This window comes from Echinops telfairi, unplaced genomic scaffold, assembly GCF_000313985.2.
Source record: "Echinops telfairi isolate 266 unplaced genomic scaffold, ASM31398v2 ScPeMD7_7424;HRSCAF=8462, whole genome shotgun sequence".
Taxonomy (NCBI): Eukaryota; Metazoa; Chordata; class Mammalia; order Afrosoricida; family Tenrecidae; genus Echinops; species Echinops telfairi.
Window position 1 is genome coordinate 33,677,251 of NW_022111324.1, and position 15,969 is coordinate 33,693,219.

Here is a 15,969-nt window from a genome sequence, read left to right on the forward strand (position 1 = left end):
AGGTAGAGTTTACCTAGTAGTGTTTCCACATAGCGTCATTCTGGTATGACCTCTGGAGCATGCTGTGCACCTTGACGATCCAAGGTTCAATGTCCCAGTGTCCCAATGTCCCAGGTACCTGGCCTTGGTCACCAGGGGCTGTACAAAAACTCGGGACAATGTACCTTATTAAGAGCATATTAGCAGGCATTCTCCCCTCTTAGGGTTCTTAAAGGTATTGTTAATCAACCACCCCCCACCAAAACAAACAAACAGACTAGGAAATGAGTCCAACCCCTTTTTCTACCAACAGACATGCAATTGTCATCTCCCAGATATGTACGCTTCCGTTCCCCACCCCTGACTTGACTTTCCCATCAGTATCCCTCATCACCCTGATAGGAATGCCTGCCAGTCTGGGTCACCTCATAATACCTTTGCATGGCAGTCAATAAGCAGTCATCCTCCCCTCCAGCTGATATGAAGACCCTCTGCCAGAGTGGCCTGCAAGGTATACACACACACACAGAGGATGGTGCGTGGTTCATGGGCACCGGTTAGACTCTCTACCCAGCTGTCAGGCCGCCCTGTTATAAAAGACAACAGCGTCTATGTTTGAGTTACTAAGAGTGAGTGCCTTTTCCAGAGTTGCTCTAACTTATTAAAAGGAAACATATATCCATAGGAGAGGAAACCATCTATTTCCCAGTGGTCATACAGCTGGAGGGCGCATTTAGAGTATAATAATTGCAAGCGCAGGACTCACATTTATTAAAGCCAAGGTGCACTCCTATCTTATGCTTCACAGCAGACGGAATTTCTCAAGGGATAGCACATTTTTTAAAAATAGAAAACACTTTAAAATTCTTGATTTCTATGTTCTTTGGGTAGATAAAAGAAAAATGTGGCTTAAGCTCCAACTTTTAGTATATTACTAGGAATAGTTAATGCTAGTATACTCATTCTAAATTATGTAATTAAGTGATTAATCCAGAAAATAATTGACTTCTCATCTTAATGTATATTCAGAAGCAAAATCTGAAATATTTTATATACACATTTTTGAAACTCAAATATATGCCTTATTATTTCACTACAATGGACCTTTTGAAAAGATCATGTTTTTAAAAACCCTGTCTATGTCTCTAGCGATGTTCATTTGTCAAAATCTTGCTATTCTTTATTTATAGTGAAATGAAAAATATGCTGTTGGCAAAGAAAATAAAGAATAACACCTGAAAGATATTGACCTAATTATTTTAGTAGGGTTAATAGGTTTTACATTCTTAACTAATGCATTCAGAAAACTATGTCAATGCAGTACATGAAATAGCTCATAGGTAGTTATGGTTAAACAGTGGTGTCATTTGACTTGTCATTTTGCATATCAAATATTAATTTCAAATATAGAGCAAGTGCTTACATTAGGAAGATATTAATTTTCCTCTAAGTGTCTTAATTAATAAAAATAGTGAATGTTAAGGCAAATAAATTTCACTTTTAAATTAGTATTTAAATGATAAACAAACCAAATTTTAAAAGTCAACCAGCTATTATAATTCCTGGAATTTAGATTTTCCATTATTTCAAAATGATGATTAATTTGTGCAGAAAATAGGAGTGAGTATATTGCACAGAATGAGAGGTAGAAAATGATAGGCAAATGGAGCTCACAGAGAGGATAAATAGGTATGGTAGAAATTGTTATAACAAATTCCTTGAAACTTATGGAAACCTTATCTAGACAGATAATATAACTTACTTTACTAAGAATCTGGAAACATAGATTATACCATTTGTTCATATTATAAGAAATGGAAATTATCATATCATTATTAGGTTGTTATTATTATTATTGTTAAAAGGTTTCATGAGAAGTTATATTCTGTCCAAGAAAACAAGCACCATAAACCTAGTCCATGCTTCACACACTTACTATCATACTAGCTTATTGAGACCAAGGTTAAGACGTAGAAAGGACACGGAGCACAGGGCACATGAAAGTCTATAGACCTTAGGAGATTGAACAGGATATATAAGACACACAAAAAAAGCTCAAAGCATTTTTTTTCTTTCATTACCTTTCAGTACTGCAATCAAAATAATGCCTCTTTCATTCAGTCTGGCCCTCTAATAACATGTCAAGTCCTGTTTACAACTTACATCAGATTGACCGATAAGTCAAACCCCAATAATCACACATAAGACAACAACTCAAACCTCCTGATAGAGATGCCAATAGATCATGGAGAGATGTTCTGACATCAATTTGTTTGACAGACTGTTAAAAACCTCTGGCAGAATGTCAGACTATGAGACATTTTCACAACCCTAAAGTAGCTGCACGTCATTTGTGACTAACTGCTGTATAAACCAACCAACACAGAGAAAAATGAACGAACCCAGAACCAAAAGACTATGACTTTTTTACAGCGTTTCAGAGACAAGACATTTGCTATTTCTTTTTTAAAAACTCAAGTTAATCTCCTCTTAGGTTTGTAACTCTCCTCGCTGTGTGAACTACGAGGTGTCTTATTAAAAATGCAACAATGATTGTCTGATGTGCCATGGAACTTGTTCAATTTCATTTGTAAATATGCAATACTGATCAGATTTGTAAATTTCACAGGATACTGTCTAAAAGACAACATAGAGACCTGAAGCACAGCGCCCTCTGGTGCACATACAACATAAAATAAAATGTTTACATTATCTTATATACTAAAAACGGACACATGAAAAATATAAAACAAAGTTTTTCTCTACATTAATCTTAAGCCAATCACTAGGAATTGTAAGCCTCAATGACTCTCTCACGAAGGAAGAAGCTGAGCTGACAACTAGTTAAAGCAATCTTTATGCACTGATCAATTCAACCCAATGCGTTCAGGTAACCATTGTAGAATCCTCGATGAGATGGATTCTTTGGGCTTTGGGGAAGTAGACAGTCTATTGAATTTATTACACAGTTTTTTGGTATAACTTATTCAGTTTCAAGTATAGAAGAGAAACAAAAGTCAAAGGTCATACATCTTAATCATCTCCTCCTTGATTCTGCTACTAGGTCCTATACATCTGCTTTCTCTTGATAGTCCACTGCTATTTCCCAAGGTTTTCCATGCATTTACCGTTCAGATTCTAACAAGTATGTAGTGATTCAACTTCTCAGTGGCTAGTAAAGGAAATCAGTTCCATTTAACAATAATGTATCATTGTATGAGTTAAAAGAAAAAAGCAAGTAAGGCGAATTCATATAAAATTGTGCTATTTATAATGAGAAGCTCGTGTCATTGAAGCTTTTTGGTTACAATGAAAAACAAGACTTCTTCAAGAGCAATTGGCATTGATTTTAAGGAAGTGAAATAATTAAGACTTGGGGGGAGTTAGACAAAAATGATAACCATTATATGCTTTTTGTATATTATGCTAAATCAACAAGAAATGTTTTAACAAGTGAATATTACTGTGGTACATGATAAATAATAACCATTCTGACAACAATACTTTCCCATCTGAAACTTTTCCTTAAGGAACTTCTCATTTGTACACAACCTTCAAGGACGATATCTCCGTAATTGCTTTCCCTTTGCTTCATACCTGTATATCTTGTATCTTGTGCTAAATCCCTGCCGGCTTCTGTCCACAAAATCTGTGTATTCCTGTGAGCGATGGAAGGGTCCCTTATCAGAGAGGAGCCAGTCGAAGGGACTTGTGGCATGCTGATCCGAAACAGCAGCAACTGCTAAAACCCAGCAATGAAGACTCAGTGCTATCCACTCCCATAGAGCCATCAGAGAGAACAATTCAGCACCAGCTCTGCTCCGCCATATCATGCTTCCACTGGGGATTTAGCGCCTTCATTCTCTTAGCTTTCCCTCACCACCTAGACAAAATACAGAGGCAATTAGTTAGCCCCCAGAAGATTCCCTCTTAGCATCAAAGGTGCTGAGGTGGCTAAATATGCATATATATGTACCCATTTATATAGGTTTAAATCATTGATTGATGCTCTCATTTCAAATTAAGTGATAGCAAATATTCAATAAGTCAAAATAACTTTTTTCAAAGTTGCTTGTCTTTTATTTTGTGCATCTTTATTTTTAATTATTGAAAAAGAAGTCAACTAAGCATAGCAAAATTTTCTAACTTGTCATACAGTAAATCATTAAAAGTCTATGGAACAAGATTTATAACATTCTACTCATTCTTTATACTACTAAATGTTTTATAAAAGTAGATATTTTTAAAATACTTTTTGAGTATATGTAAGTGTTTCATATATCATGTTATAAATTGTATTATAAAAGTATACTTAATGGCTTAGTTTATGGTTATTTAAAAATATTTGAAATGAATTAGATATATTTGGGTCATTATATCCACAATATATATAAAATAGTCATAATAGTGGGTCTAACAATAAATAAACATACAAATATAAGTAAATACCTGTCTTTCATTACCTTAGCTTATTTCTAGATAGATAAATAAATGCTTTTGTCCATTTGCATTTACATATATTTTTCCATTATCCCATTAGAAACAAGCTAAAGTTTCCCTGATTATTTACCAAGTATCATAATCAATATTATTTCTAGAACCTTTAAAATATTTAAATATACACCTTTATCATATTTATTGGTTATATAGTAATAGCTATAAATTTAATATATACATGTAAATGAAGACAATACAAATTATTCATAAATGGGAAATGCAACACATCATTTTTACAAGAATCAAGAATTAAGGAAACAAGAAGTTCATTCCTAGGTGGCTTGCTATAAGTAACTTATACAAAGCATTTTTTGCAATGTCTATGTAAAATATTCTACACATACTTGAATTGTATTTTATTTTTTATCTTCATCATTGTTTTCCAAATGATATTATTCATAGTTTATACAGTTGTAGTGTGTATAGATTGTAACTAGTAGGAGCTTATGCTCAGATAATTTCTCACAAAGAAGAAAACATATAGTATTAAAATATTTTACTTAAACAGTAGTTACCATTTTCTTGGGTGTTTGGGTAAGTAACCTGGCATTTTTAATTTGCTTCCTATTTACAATCCTATAATTCATCATTTAATCCTAAACTATTTACACATAATATACAGCAATAATTTTTTCAACCAAAAAGCATTTAACAACAATGATACTATATGAATGAACTATAATAATAGAGTCAGACGTCCAGGCTTACCTACCACCCAATAATGAGAATTCATACCATATATAAAATCTCAAAAACTCACTTCCACCAAGTTGTTTTTGACCCAGAGTAACCCTATAGACATAATATATGTGTTATATATGAACATATTACATATATGAAGTGAGAGGATATAGAGAGGAAGTAGAATATGAGGACGTAGAGAAGGAGAAGAATATGGGACAAAATATAAACAACTGTCAAATATAAATGTATGATCATTTAAATCTTACCATTTTGACTTTTCTGTAAGTTTTATATTTTCAAAGTTAAAGAAATGGTTGAATTAATTTGGAGAAAATATTATATTTTCAAAGAATTATTTTTCAGTTATTAATTAGGAAGGATGAAATACCTTATTGTTTTGCATATAAAAGGAGCCCTGGTGGGGTAGTGGGGTAGCAATTCAAAACCACCAGCCAACAATCTGCTATAAAAAAATGAGATTTTCTACTCCAGTAAAGTTTTATAGTCTCAGAAACCCCACTGAGGCAGTTCTATCTATCTATCTATCTATCTATCTATCTATCTATCTATCTATCTATCTATCATCTATCTATCTATCTATCTATCTATCATCTATCAATCTATCATCAGTCTATCTATCTAATGTATCTAAGTTCTAAGGAAAGTTTACTTGTCTAAAGTCATGAACCCATTTTCCAAATTTCTCATCTTGAGCAACTATAATAATGTTCTATGAAATAAGTCCTTAATATTAATGACTAGTATTTGGGATTTGTAACCTTAAAAAGAGAAGTCTTCTACAAAGTACTCCATGGTTTCAAGTTTAGTAATTTAGTTTTTGTCCCTTGTTCTTGAGAGAGAACCTCTAAAGGCTTAGAAATTTCTAGATGTCCCTGATGAGGCCGCTAGCACCAGCTTGTGAGTTTATGTGAAAGAAGTGGTTTTAAGTGGTGACTATTGTAGCCAGAGACACACCTTTTGATATCAATTGATCTCAAGGAAGTGGTTCAATCAATCATGCTCATGTAATATTGCCGTTGTAACCTGACACCAGAGTCAGTCCTATCGCAAACCTATGACAACAGAAAATGAAATGCTGCCTGGTCCTGCACCATGCTCACTTTGCTTATGTAATATAATACGGACCCCAAAAAAGGCTCTCACTATGGAAGACCTAGGGGCGTTCTGGTTGGTAAGAGACATCACTGTATGTTAGCATAATGCATCCTTTTGGGAGATGTGGAAGTTTTGTGTTGAAAATTCTCTCAGACCTCTTCATTTGTGTCTTTTTTGTTGTAAGCACATTAGAATTGTACGTGTGGTACTTTCTTGAGTTCTGTGGGTCATTCTAGCAAATTAATGATTGGGTGCCATTAATTCAGAAAAAAAGGGAGGGGGATCGAGAAACCTACAAATTTTGAGGCTAGTATACTAAAGGGGCAGAGGATATCCATGAATTTGGAGCCAAAGATTAGAAATAAGAAAGTCCTGGAAGCCACGAAGCTTATGCTTGGCATTTGAAAGAATAGCAGAGAAACCTGCAGCGAGGGGGCTGTGGAGACTCCCAAGGGGATTGCTGGAGTCTGTGGTGGTAGAGGGACTTAAGAGCTGGGAAGACTGTGTCTGCTAATTGGTGAGTTCTGTTCTAACTCTGAGGAGTTCTGGTGGCCTACCGGGTTACATGTTGGACTGTTTGAACCACAAGGTCAATAGTTCAAAACCACCAGCAAATCCTTGAGAAAAAGATGAGGCATAGTCTCAGAAATTTACAGGGGCAGTTATACTTTGTCCTGTATGGTCACTACTAGTTGGAATTGAATCAATGGAAGTGGGAGTAGAGCTTGGTTTGGCTCCAGCTCCCGATGGCCATACTCAGAGTAAGAAGTATTATTTTCCACCTGGTATAAAAACATATGGATATAGAACCAATGGTCTTTCTTGATTTCCTTAGAAAAAAAGTAGGAAAGGAAGCGTCAGAAAAAGTAGGATACTTTAAAACAAGCCCATTTCCTAAATGTATGATATTTCTTTAAAAAACTACAACCCTTCTAAATAACTTAAAATAGTATCTATTATTCTATTAAGTTATAAATATTTATAATATTTACATTCTAAGCATTTATCACAAGGTATAACTTTGTACCTGTCCTATAATCATACATTTTACATTATGGAAATCTTATAATGGAGTACTTTTGTGTTGGGCTGAGATCCCCATGGTTGACAGTTCAAAGCCACCAGCAATTCCACAGGAGATAAACTGGACTTTCTACTCCCATAAACAGTTACCGTCTCAGTAACCCAGAATGGGTCACTATGAGCCAGTATGAATCACTATTGACTCGATGGCAGTAAATATAATCGTTTTAGTATTATGAAACAAATATATAATATATATTTCATATTGCATATTGAAATTAGTGTTGACTCAGAAATAAACATTTATTAAATTTATCAGTGAGTGGATAGATAGATAAATGGGATATGATTGAAAACATTTTAACTACAAATTTTAAGAGATTTTCCTCACAGTTTCTATTTCTTATATTCTTATTTGGTAGAGTTACTTAAATGTAAAATTTTAAAAAAGAATGGATATATATGTATATATTTGATTACCTACAATGTACCAAGTACCGTGATATGATCTGAGATGTTTGAAATAATTACAAAAATAATGTGATTTCTACCCTCATGAGGAGCTTACAATCAAATGAGGAAACACGTGGCAGGTCATTCTTCTTTGTAACTATGGCCACGGTCAAAAACAAAACACCTCAAAATTCTCCACATTAACTAAAGTAACTATTCTCTTTTTTTCCTCTCTGCTTTCTTTATCTCAGTAAACAATTCCATCCACATCATTCTTTTTGGCTAAATCCTACCATCATCTACATTCTACATCCCACTTATTGCAAATAGCCAATCAATGACCACTTTACATGTTTTCTTCTTTCTGAGAATGGAACTTATCACCATTTTTTCATCCCCACTCTCGTTCAATATCAACATTACTGTCTTTATCACCTCTAATCTAGATTAATACAAAGTTTTATAATTGCTATTCCTAATATATGTCTCTTTTCAATCTGTTTTTCTCTCTAGGGTTATTTTACTAGAAAGTTAAATCTAAATATATTATTCCTTTACCCTCATTTATGCAGTGTTTTCCTTTGTCCTTAGGATACTTTCTTAACTTTTAAAAATGACTCATGACATGACCCTATTCTTTCTTAACTCTGTGTCTACATTTTCTTTGTGTGTGTACGCCACCATCTAAACATCCATAATTTTGATTCTCAAATTCAGCTCACTTTTTCTTTTACCTCAGGATCTTTTCTGTCTGAATAATTTCCACTTTTAGTCTACATATGCTCAGTCCTGACCCAACTGTCAAACTTATTCTAGATACCTCCTCTAGACACAATCCTTCTTTGACCTTTGAAGGTTTGCTTGGTGGTCATGATCTTTCACTCTTATTATCCTTGCTCCTGATAAGTGACATTGAGTTTCCTACTTAGAGTGAGTCTCTGAACACGTCACTTCTTGGTCCTGCACTATCTTCGCAGTGGGTTCTGTGTTTGAAACCATTGTTGTTATCATGGTGTCTGTCTCATTGAGTGTCCTCCTTTTTTCAGTGTCCCTCTGCCTTTCAAAAGATGATGTCCTTCTTAGGAATTGGTTCCTCTTAATCTTAATACAATGTCCCATGTACACCATGCTCCCTTTTAAGAATCACTTTGGTTGCACTTCTTCCAACTCAGATTTATTTATCCTTCTGGTAGTACATAGTATATTTAATATTCTTTACCAAAACTCTAATTCAAATGCATCTACTCTTCAGTCTTCTTTACTCATTCTGTAATTCTGGTGCATATGAGGTATTTAAAGATGACATGTTTGGGGTCAGGTATGCCTGAGTGTTCAAAATGACACCTTTGATTTTTAACTCTTTAAAGAGATCTTTTTGTAACAGATTTGCATAATTCAGCCTAACAGTTGACTTCCTGACTGCTGCTTCTATAATCATTGATTGTGCATCCAAGTAATGTGTAAACCTGGACGACCAAGCTTTTATCATGCTGTTCTTTAGTGGTTCAGCTGTGAGGATTTTTGTTTTCTTTGTGTTCAGACATAAACTATACTGAAGACTGTGTTCCCTGAGTTCCCATCAGGATTGGAGGAAGCCTATTCTAACCACCCAGGAAATGTAGATGATGCAATCTTGCTTGCTGAAAGGAGAGAGGACTTGAAGCACCTACTGGTAAAAGTCAAAGCAGGCCAGGTTGTACCGTCTACATTTCATAGGTGGTTAAATGTGGCTTCCTCCAACCCTGAGGTCAAGGTTTTTCTTCACATAGTCCAGGTTCTCAGAATATTTGCTCTTCAAACAGGTAAAATGAATAAAATACGGCGGAAGGATACCGCCAGAACATAACTTTCCTGCTTTTAAACCACAAAAATCCCTTTGTTCTGCTGAAATTTCCCCTATGATAGTATTCATATAGTGAGTCTATTTGCCTGAGACTATCCTCCCAATTAGACTGAATTTTGAGAGGACAATAATTGTTGCCATATTAATGACAACTGAAAGCAGTTACCAGACTCTTCAAAACTACTTGATAAGTATTGACTGAGCAATTAATATGCAGTGATTAAGTAAGTATTAAAGTGAGGTTTAATTAATATGATCTGTAGGGAAAGATGAAAAAACTCCTTCTGGGCAAATTGAAGATAAAAGAACAAATTTCAAAGAAGTTTGCATTGAGTTTTGCCTTAGAAGATGATACAATTTTGATTCCTAAATTGAAAAAACGAAGTTCTGAGGTAGTGGCTTTCATGTACAAATTGTATACATAAATGATATATCCAAGTTGTATATAGGCAAAGTATTTGTAACATACTAACGTATACCCCATGAGGATGTAATTGCATCATTAATGGTAGCTTTAAACTAATAATAACAAATTGTTATAAACATACATATCATGGTAGGAAATTAAGATATTTTTTACTATATGTTTCATTTCTTATATATTCTAAAGCTAGACCCATTAATAAGACTTCATATGTAAAATCAAACATAAATCTTATTTTTACTGAGGAACATACTGTATGGTTTAATATGTTGCAATTACTCTTGAATTTAAACAGTAATAACATAGAAACTGAAAGAGCTCTCCCCTCCTCTTTGGAAGATCATATATTAGAAAGCCTTCTGACTGAAGGCTGTGCTCCACATCCCACAATCCCGTAGAGGAAAAAAGTGTTTTGCTATTTTAATTTTCTTCAAAGGAGAATGACCCTTTAGGATGCTCTTATATCTCATGTACTTTACTAACTTCACCTTTTTTTAATTCTCAGCAAACAAATGCCAAACTCACTGATATTGCATTGATTCTGACTCATTGCAACCCAATAAGACAGAATAGAATTGCCCATTTGTGTTTTCTTTTCTGAAAGTCTATGTGGGAGCATAAAGCCTCATCTTTCTCCCGTGGAGCAGCTGGTGGATTCAAACTGCTGACCTGACAGCAATCCAACTTGTAACCCACTACACTACCAGGGTTCAGCAAGAGTATGACAGATATTACTCAAAGAGAAGACACAGAAAGTGAAACACAAACACTCAATGACTTGAAGGCAAATCAAAAGCATACTCTTCTTGTGGCACTATACTACCACTTAATTAGAACTGATCCAAACTTACTGATCCACTGCCATTTGCTAGGATTTTTGTTGTCACATTTTATTTATTCCGTTTACTTTGAAATAGAATGGAAAATACATAGACATAGAAAGTATAACAAAAATTGAAATGATATGTTTATCTCAAGCTATTGTGAACAAGTACCTGAGTTGCTACATATTATGTCTTATGAATAGTGTTTTGCATAATTGTTTATTTGAAATGAATGATCATTTAAATCAGCTAAATGTCACTTAATTTAATAATTTTTGAAACTTGGGCTTAAAAATTAGAAAAGTAAATATTCACAGATTACAATTATTTTGCTTGTTTAGACTGTATATTCATGGTCAGACTAATTTAATTTACCTGTCTTATACACCTGAACTAATTTTATAATAGTACTAAGTAGAAGTGCCGGTGGCACAATGGGTTAAGCATTGGGCTGCTAATCACAAATCAGCAGTTCAAAGCCACCATCTGCTTCTCAAGAAAAAGAGCAGGCCTTCCATTCTGCAAAGCATTACAGTCTTGAAAATCCAGAGGGGCAGTTCTAGCCTGTCCTATAGGGAGGCTATGACTCTGATTCTGAATCCACTCCATGACAGTGAGTAGTCGATATTTAGAAAAATTGCAGAATTAATCCTGAGGACTTTGATTACTCAATCTCTATTATAAATTGATTTATAATAGTACAAAAACAAGACAATTATATCAGAACCAATGCCTCACAATTGGAGACATAATGACATTTCTATGAAAGGAAATATCTTATAATATGTAGCCATAAATTTTAAATTGAGGACATTTTATTATATTTTCAAATATACCTAATTTGACAATGAATTTGAGAGCCATTTCTAAGAAGTATTATTTTAATGAACAAAGTTTGAAAACTCAGAACTGTGGCACAGAAAGTGTTTTATAATTCCAGTTTATAAGTAAGATCCTTGTATCCAATGAAGATAATATTGGAGGAACTGTTTCTCTAAAACATCAGAGAAACTCAGGAATTAAATGTGGTGAGAAAATTCAACTCAAATCATATATATCAAATATGCAATACAGTGTGTACTGTATTATATAAAGCAATGAATAATTTTCTATCTCCATGTATATATTGACATTTATTTTTAATTATTTATTTATTGAGATTTAATCAAGTTGATAAGAGTGATAATTATCTTATTCAATAATTCATATCATTAGCTAAATATTATTACTTCTTTAGGTAAATATTGATAAATGTCTATAATTGTAAACTTCAAATAACCTGAAATTGTTCTTCCTTTAATCTACCAGTACCAATGTCTGTGACTTTCCAGTCGATCCTATCTCATAGTTATCCAATGCGTCACACAGAACGCTGCCCGGTGCTCCATTTTTCAATGACTGCATTTGTGGAAGTAGACACCAGAACAGCTTCTTAGACACCTCTTTGTAGACTTGAACCTTCAGCCTTTCAGTGAGTAGCGAAGTGTTTCGAGTGCACTACCCAGATATTCCTTCCTTTAGATCCAGACATTGTCTACTTAAGGATAATAAAATGTACAAGAGCCTATGAGAACAGAAGTTAGTAATTATATAAAACTGCCATCACACTCATCCAATATAAAAGCATACATATTTTAAATAATGTGCATCATTTTCTACATATAACATGCAGGATTTTGCCACTCACTTATATATATTTATATCAAATGTAGGGTCTTGCCACTCTATACCCAATCAGTACAAACTAAGTGTTTTAGCTTTGTCTGTTTATGTTGACATAAACAGTAATAGCAAGTTTATAAGGGGAGAAACTAAGTTTGACTGTTAATTATTTGGTTATAAATGATAAACAGATGTATCTTGGGATTTTAAAAAAAAAATTGTTTTATCTGATGGCTAATGGTTAGGCACTGGGTTGCTTACTACAAAGTTGATAGTTCAAATCCACCAGTTTCCCCAGGGGAGAAAGATGAGGTTATCAGCCCCACCGAGAGTCACATCATTGAAACCCTATGTAGGGTGTTACTATGAGTTGGAATTATCTAATAATAATAGGCTTTGTTTTGTTTTATTGGTCGGTTTAAAAATTCTTTCAACTACTCTAAATTAAAAGTTAAATGAAAAAAAAAAGTTAAATGAAATATTTTTAAAAACTGAAAAATCATTATAATCTCTAAGGTGAAAATTACTATTAAACGAGAGGCATCAGAGAAAGCTGGAATTATATAATCAAGGACTACATAATCAAATGGAATACACTCTTGTTTGAAATAGCAATTATTTTTTTTTATTTTAAAGACAAATGTCCTGATGAGTTAATGGTTACTCTAGTTCCTTTTGAACATGGTACATTATAATAATTTAAAAAATTTATAGACTGCATAGGTTTCCATTCATGAATCTTCTAAAATTTCACAGTAAATTACTATTATCCACTCTAAATTCTTGTTCATATGATGAGATTATAAGTGTCTTGCATGCAGCTATTTTTTAAATAAAATAATTCCTCTGCTCCCTGTATTTCACACACTAACTTGCATATAGTAATTTTTTAAAATGTGCATTGAATTTAATTCCTTCCTCAGCCCTCTTTTGTCTAACTCTATGGTGGTTTCATTATATCTGCTTACTTTAGAAGGAAAGTGTCATTATATTTAATTTGTTAATAAACCATTATTGTGCTTTTTTTATATCCAAAGTTCTAAATCACATTGTATAAGTTAAGGTTAGCCTTAGAAGTACATTCGGTTAGTTAGGTAAACCTATACTCCAGAAAGCTCTTCCCATTATTTATTTTAGCTGATTAGGCAATACAGTGCCTCTGAATTACAGCTTTAAGTGTTTTCCATCTTAATGAGGATTAGTATTCCTCTGCGGGAGTATATACTGAGAGGGGAACTAATCTCCCGCTTGATCCTGCCAATACAATCTTGTCCTTCCAATAAAGAGGAAGTCAAATGTTGCTATCTAATGGTAGGACTGATTAGAAAGGATGAAGATGAGAAGGTAAGTTCCATTTCTTAAATTTGTCTAGCATTTAGGGGAAATTATTCTTAAAAGTCTGCAGTATATTTAGACCTCTATAAATGTACTTTGCCTCCGAGCTCTTTCCTCTATGTACATATGTAAATATATTTATATACGAGGATGGGGAAATAAGATTTATGTGCATATATTTATAGGTTTAGTATTAAGGTAGCAGATGGACATTGGACCTCCACTCAAGTACTCCCTCAATGCAAGAATACTTTGCTCTATTAAACTGGCATTCCATGATGCTCACCTTCCCGACATGATCACAGAAGACAAATGGGTGCATAAGCAAATGTGGTGAAGAAAGCTGATGGTGCCCGATTATCAAAAGATACAGCATCTAGGGTCTTAAAGGCTTGAAGGTAAACAGGCGGCCATCTAGCTGAGAAGCAACAAAGCACACATGGAAGAAGCACAATAGCCTGTGTGATTACGAGGTGCCGAAGGGATCAGGTATCAGGCATCAAAGAACAAAAAAATCATATCATTGTGAATGAGGGGGAATGTGGAGTGGGGACCCAAATCCCATCTGTAGGCAACTGGAAATCCCCTTACAGAAGGGTCGCAGGGAGCAGAGGAGGCAGTCAGGGTGCAGTGCAGCAACGCTGAAACATACAACTTTCCTCTAGTTCCTAAATGCTTCTTCCCCCACCACCACCACCACCACTATCATGATCCCAATTCTACCTTACAAATCTGGCTAGACCAGAGGATGTACACTGGTACAGATAGGAACTGGAAACACAGGGAATCCAGAACAGATGATCCCTTCAGGACCAGTGGTGAGAATGACGATACCGGGAGGGTGGGGTAGAAAGGGGGAACTGATTATAAGTACGTATCTACATATAACCTCCTCCCTGGGGGATGGACAACAGAAAAGTGGGTGAAGGGAGACGTCGGACAGTTTGACAACATAATAAGTTATAAATTACCAATGGTTCGTGAGAGAGGGGGAAGCGGAGAGGAAGGGGGAAAAATAAGGAGTTGATGTTAGCGGCTTATGTGGAGAGCAAATGTTTTGAGAATGATGAATGTAATGAATGTACAAATGTGCTTTATACAACTGATGTATGTATGGATTGTGATAAGAGTTGTATAAGCCCCCAATAAATTTTTTTTAAGTCCACAGTATAAGTGTCACCTAATTTATCTGATAAATACATAACCATGATGCTTCAAATTTAGTGATTATGTCAGGCTGGGTTCACCAGTGCAATGCTTCTTGGGTCAGTATATGGGGTCGTGAACTGAAAGTAGGGGTCTTGAACTATTTGGCAATGGTAAAAGTTTTTGAACATGCTATGATCAAAAATGAATTCAAAGTCAAGTGAGTAATGGATCCAAGGTGCCTCTGGCAGTGCTTACTTGTGATGTAAATTTCATGGGTGAAGATAATTCTGAGTAGAAAAAGTGTAAGAAGTCTTGTCTATAGAAAGAATGTTTTTTCTCCAAAAAGTGGCTCAGACAATTGTAGAAGCAGTCAAGTCCAAGTGTAGGCATGCTCCAAGCCTGTCAGTCAATGGTTAGGCTAGAGACTTTCCTGACTCACATAACTGCAAGGGACTGAGGTACATGATGGAGGATTACCAAACCTTAACTTCCAAACCACTGAGAATACAGGCTCTGACAAGTTGGTCCAAGCCTAATCAATTCAGCAATCATATAACAAAATATCATGGCAGGATCCAGATTTTATCTAATTTAATATATAAAGAAAGTGGTCAGAGTCCAAAGAAGAAAGTTCAAATGTAGCAAGTTTAGAATAGAATAGTTATGTAGGCAAATCTAAGTTTAAAGTAAAATAAAAGAAATGCCTAGAAAACAATTATCAACAACGTTTACTACCAAAATAGCACAACAGAGCACACGTTTAAGCGAAGAGTAAGAACCAATGTAGGGAAAAGTGAAAATAAATGTTTTCAGACATCGGAACACAAGATCACTACTATAATTAATAATGTGGTTCTACCTTGTCTGGTGTAGTCTGATAATAAAAAACATTCTAGTTTTCCAGGAGAATAAAAATATTCTTGTCATTAGAATATTTTGTCACATAAATCACAATTTTAACAGAATTAGAAGAATCCAGT

At 34.4% G+C, this 15,969-nt stretch overlaps 1 protein-coding gene across 3 annotated transcripts in view; it reads right to left on the minus strand.

Annotated features, from left to right (window-relative positions):
• BRINP3 (BMP/retinoic acid inducible neural specific 3) overlaps positions 1 to 15,969 on the minus strand; it is a 524,991-nt gene that overhangs the window by 493,527 nt on the left and 15,495 nt on the right. For all 3 annotated transcript variants that reach the window (XM_004706659.2, XM_045298252.1, XM_045298251.1), the window contains exon 2: positions 3,577 to 3,862. In XM_004706659.2, coding sequence (XP_004706716.1) covers positions 3,577 to 3,812 — 236 coding nt within the window. In that variant the 5' untranslated portion in view covers positions 3,813 to 3,862. The remainder of the gene's footprint in view (positions 1 to 3,576; positions 3,863 to 15,969) is intronic.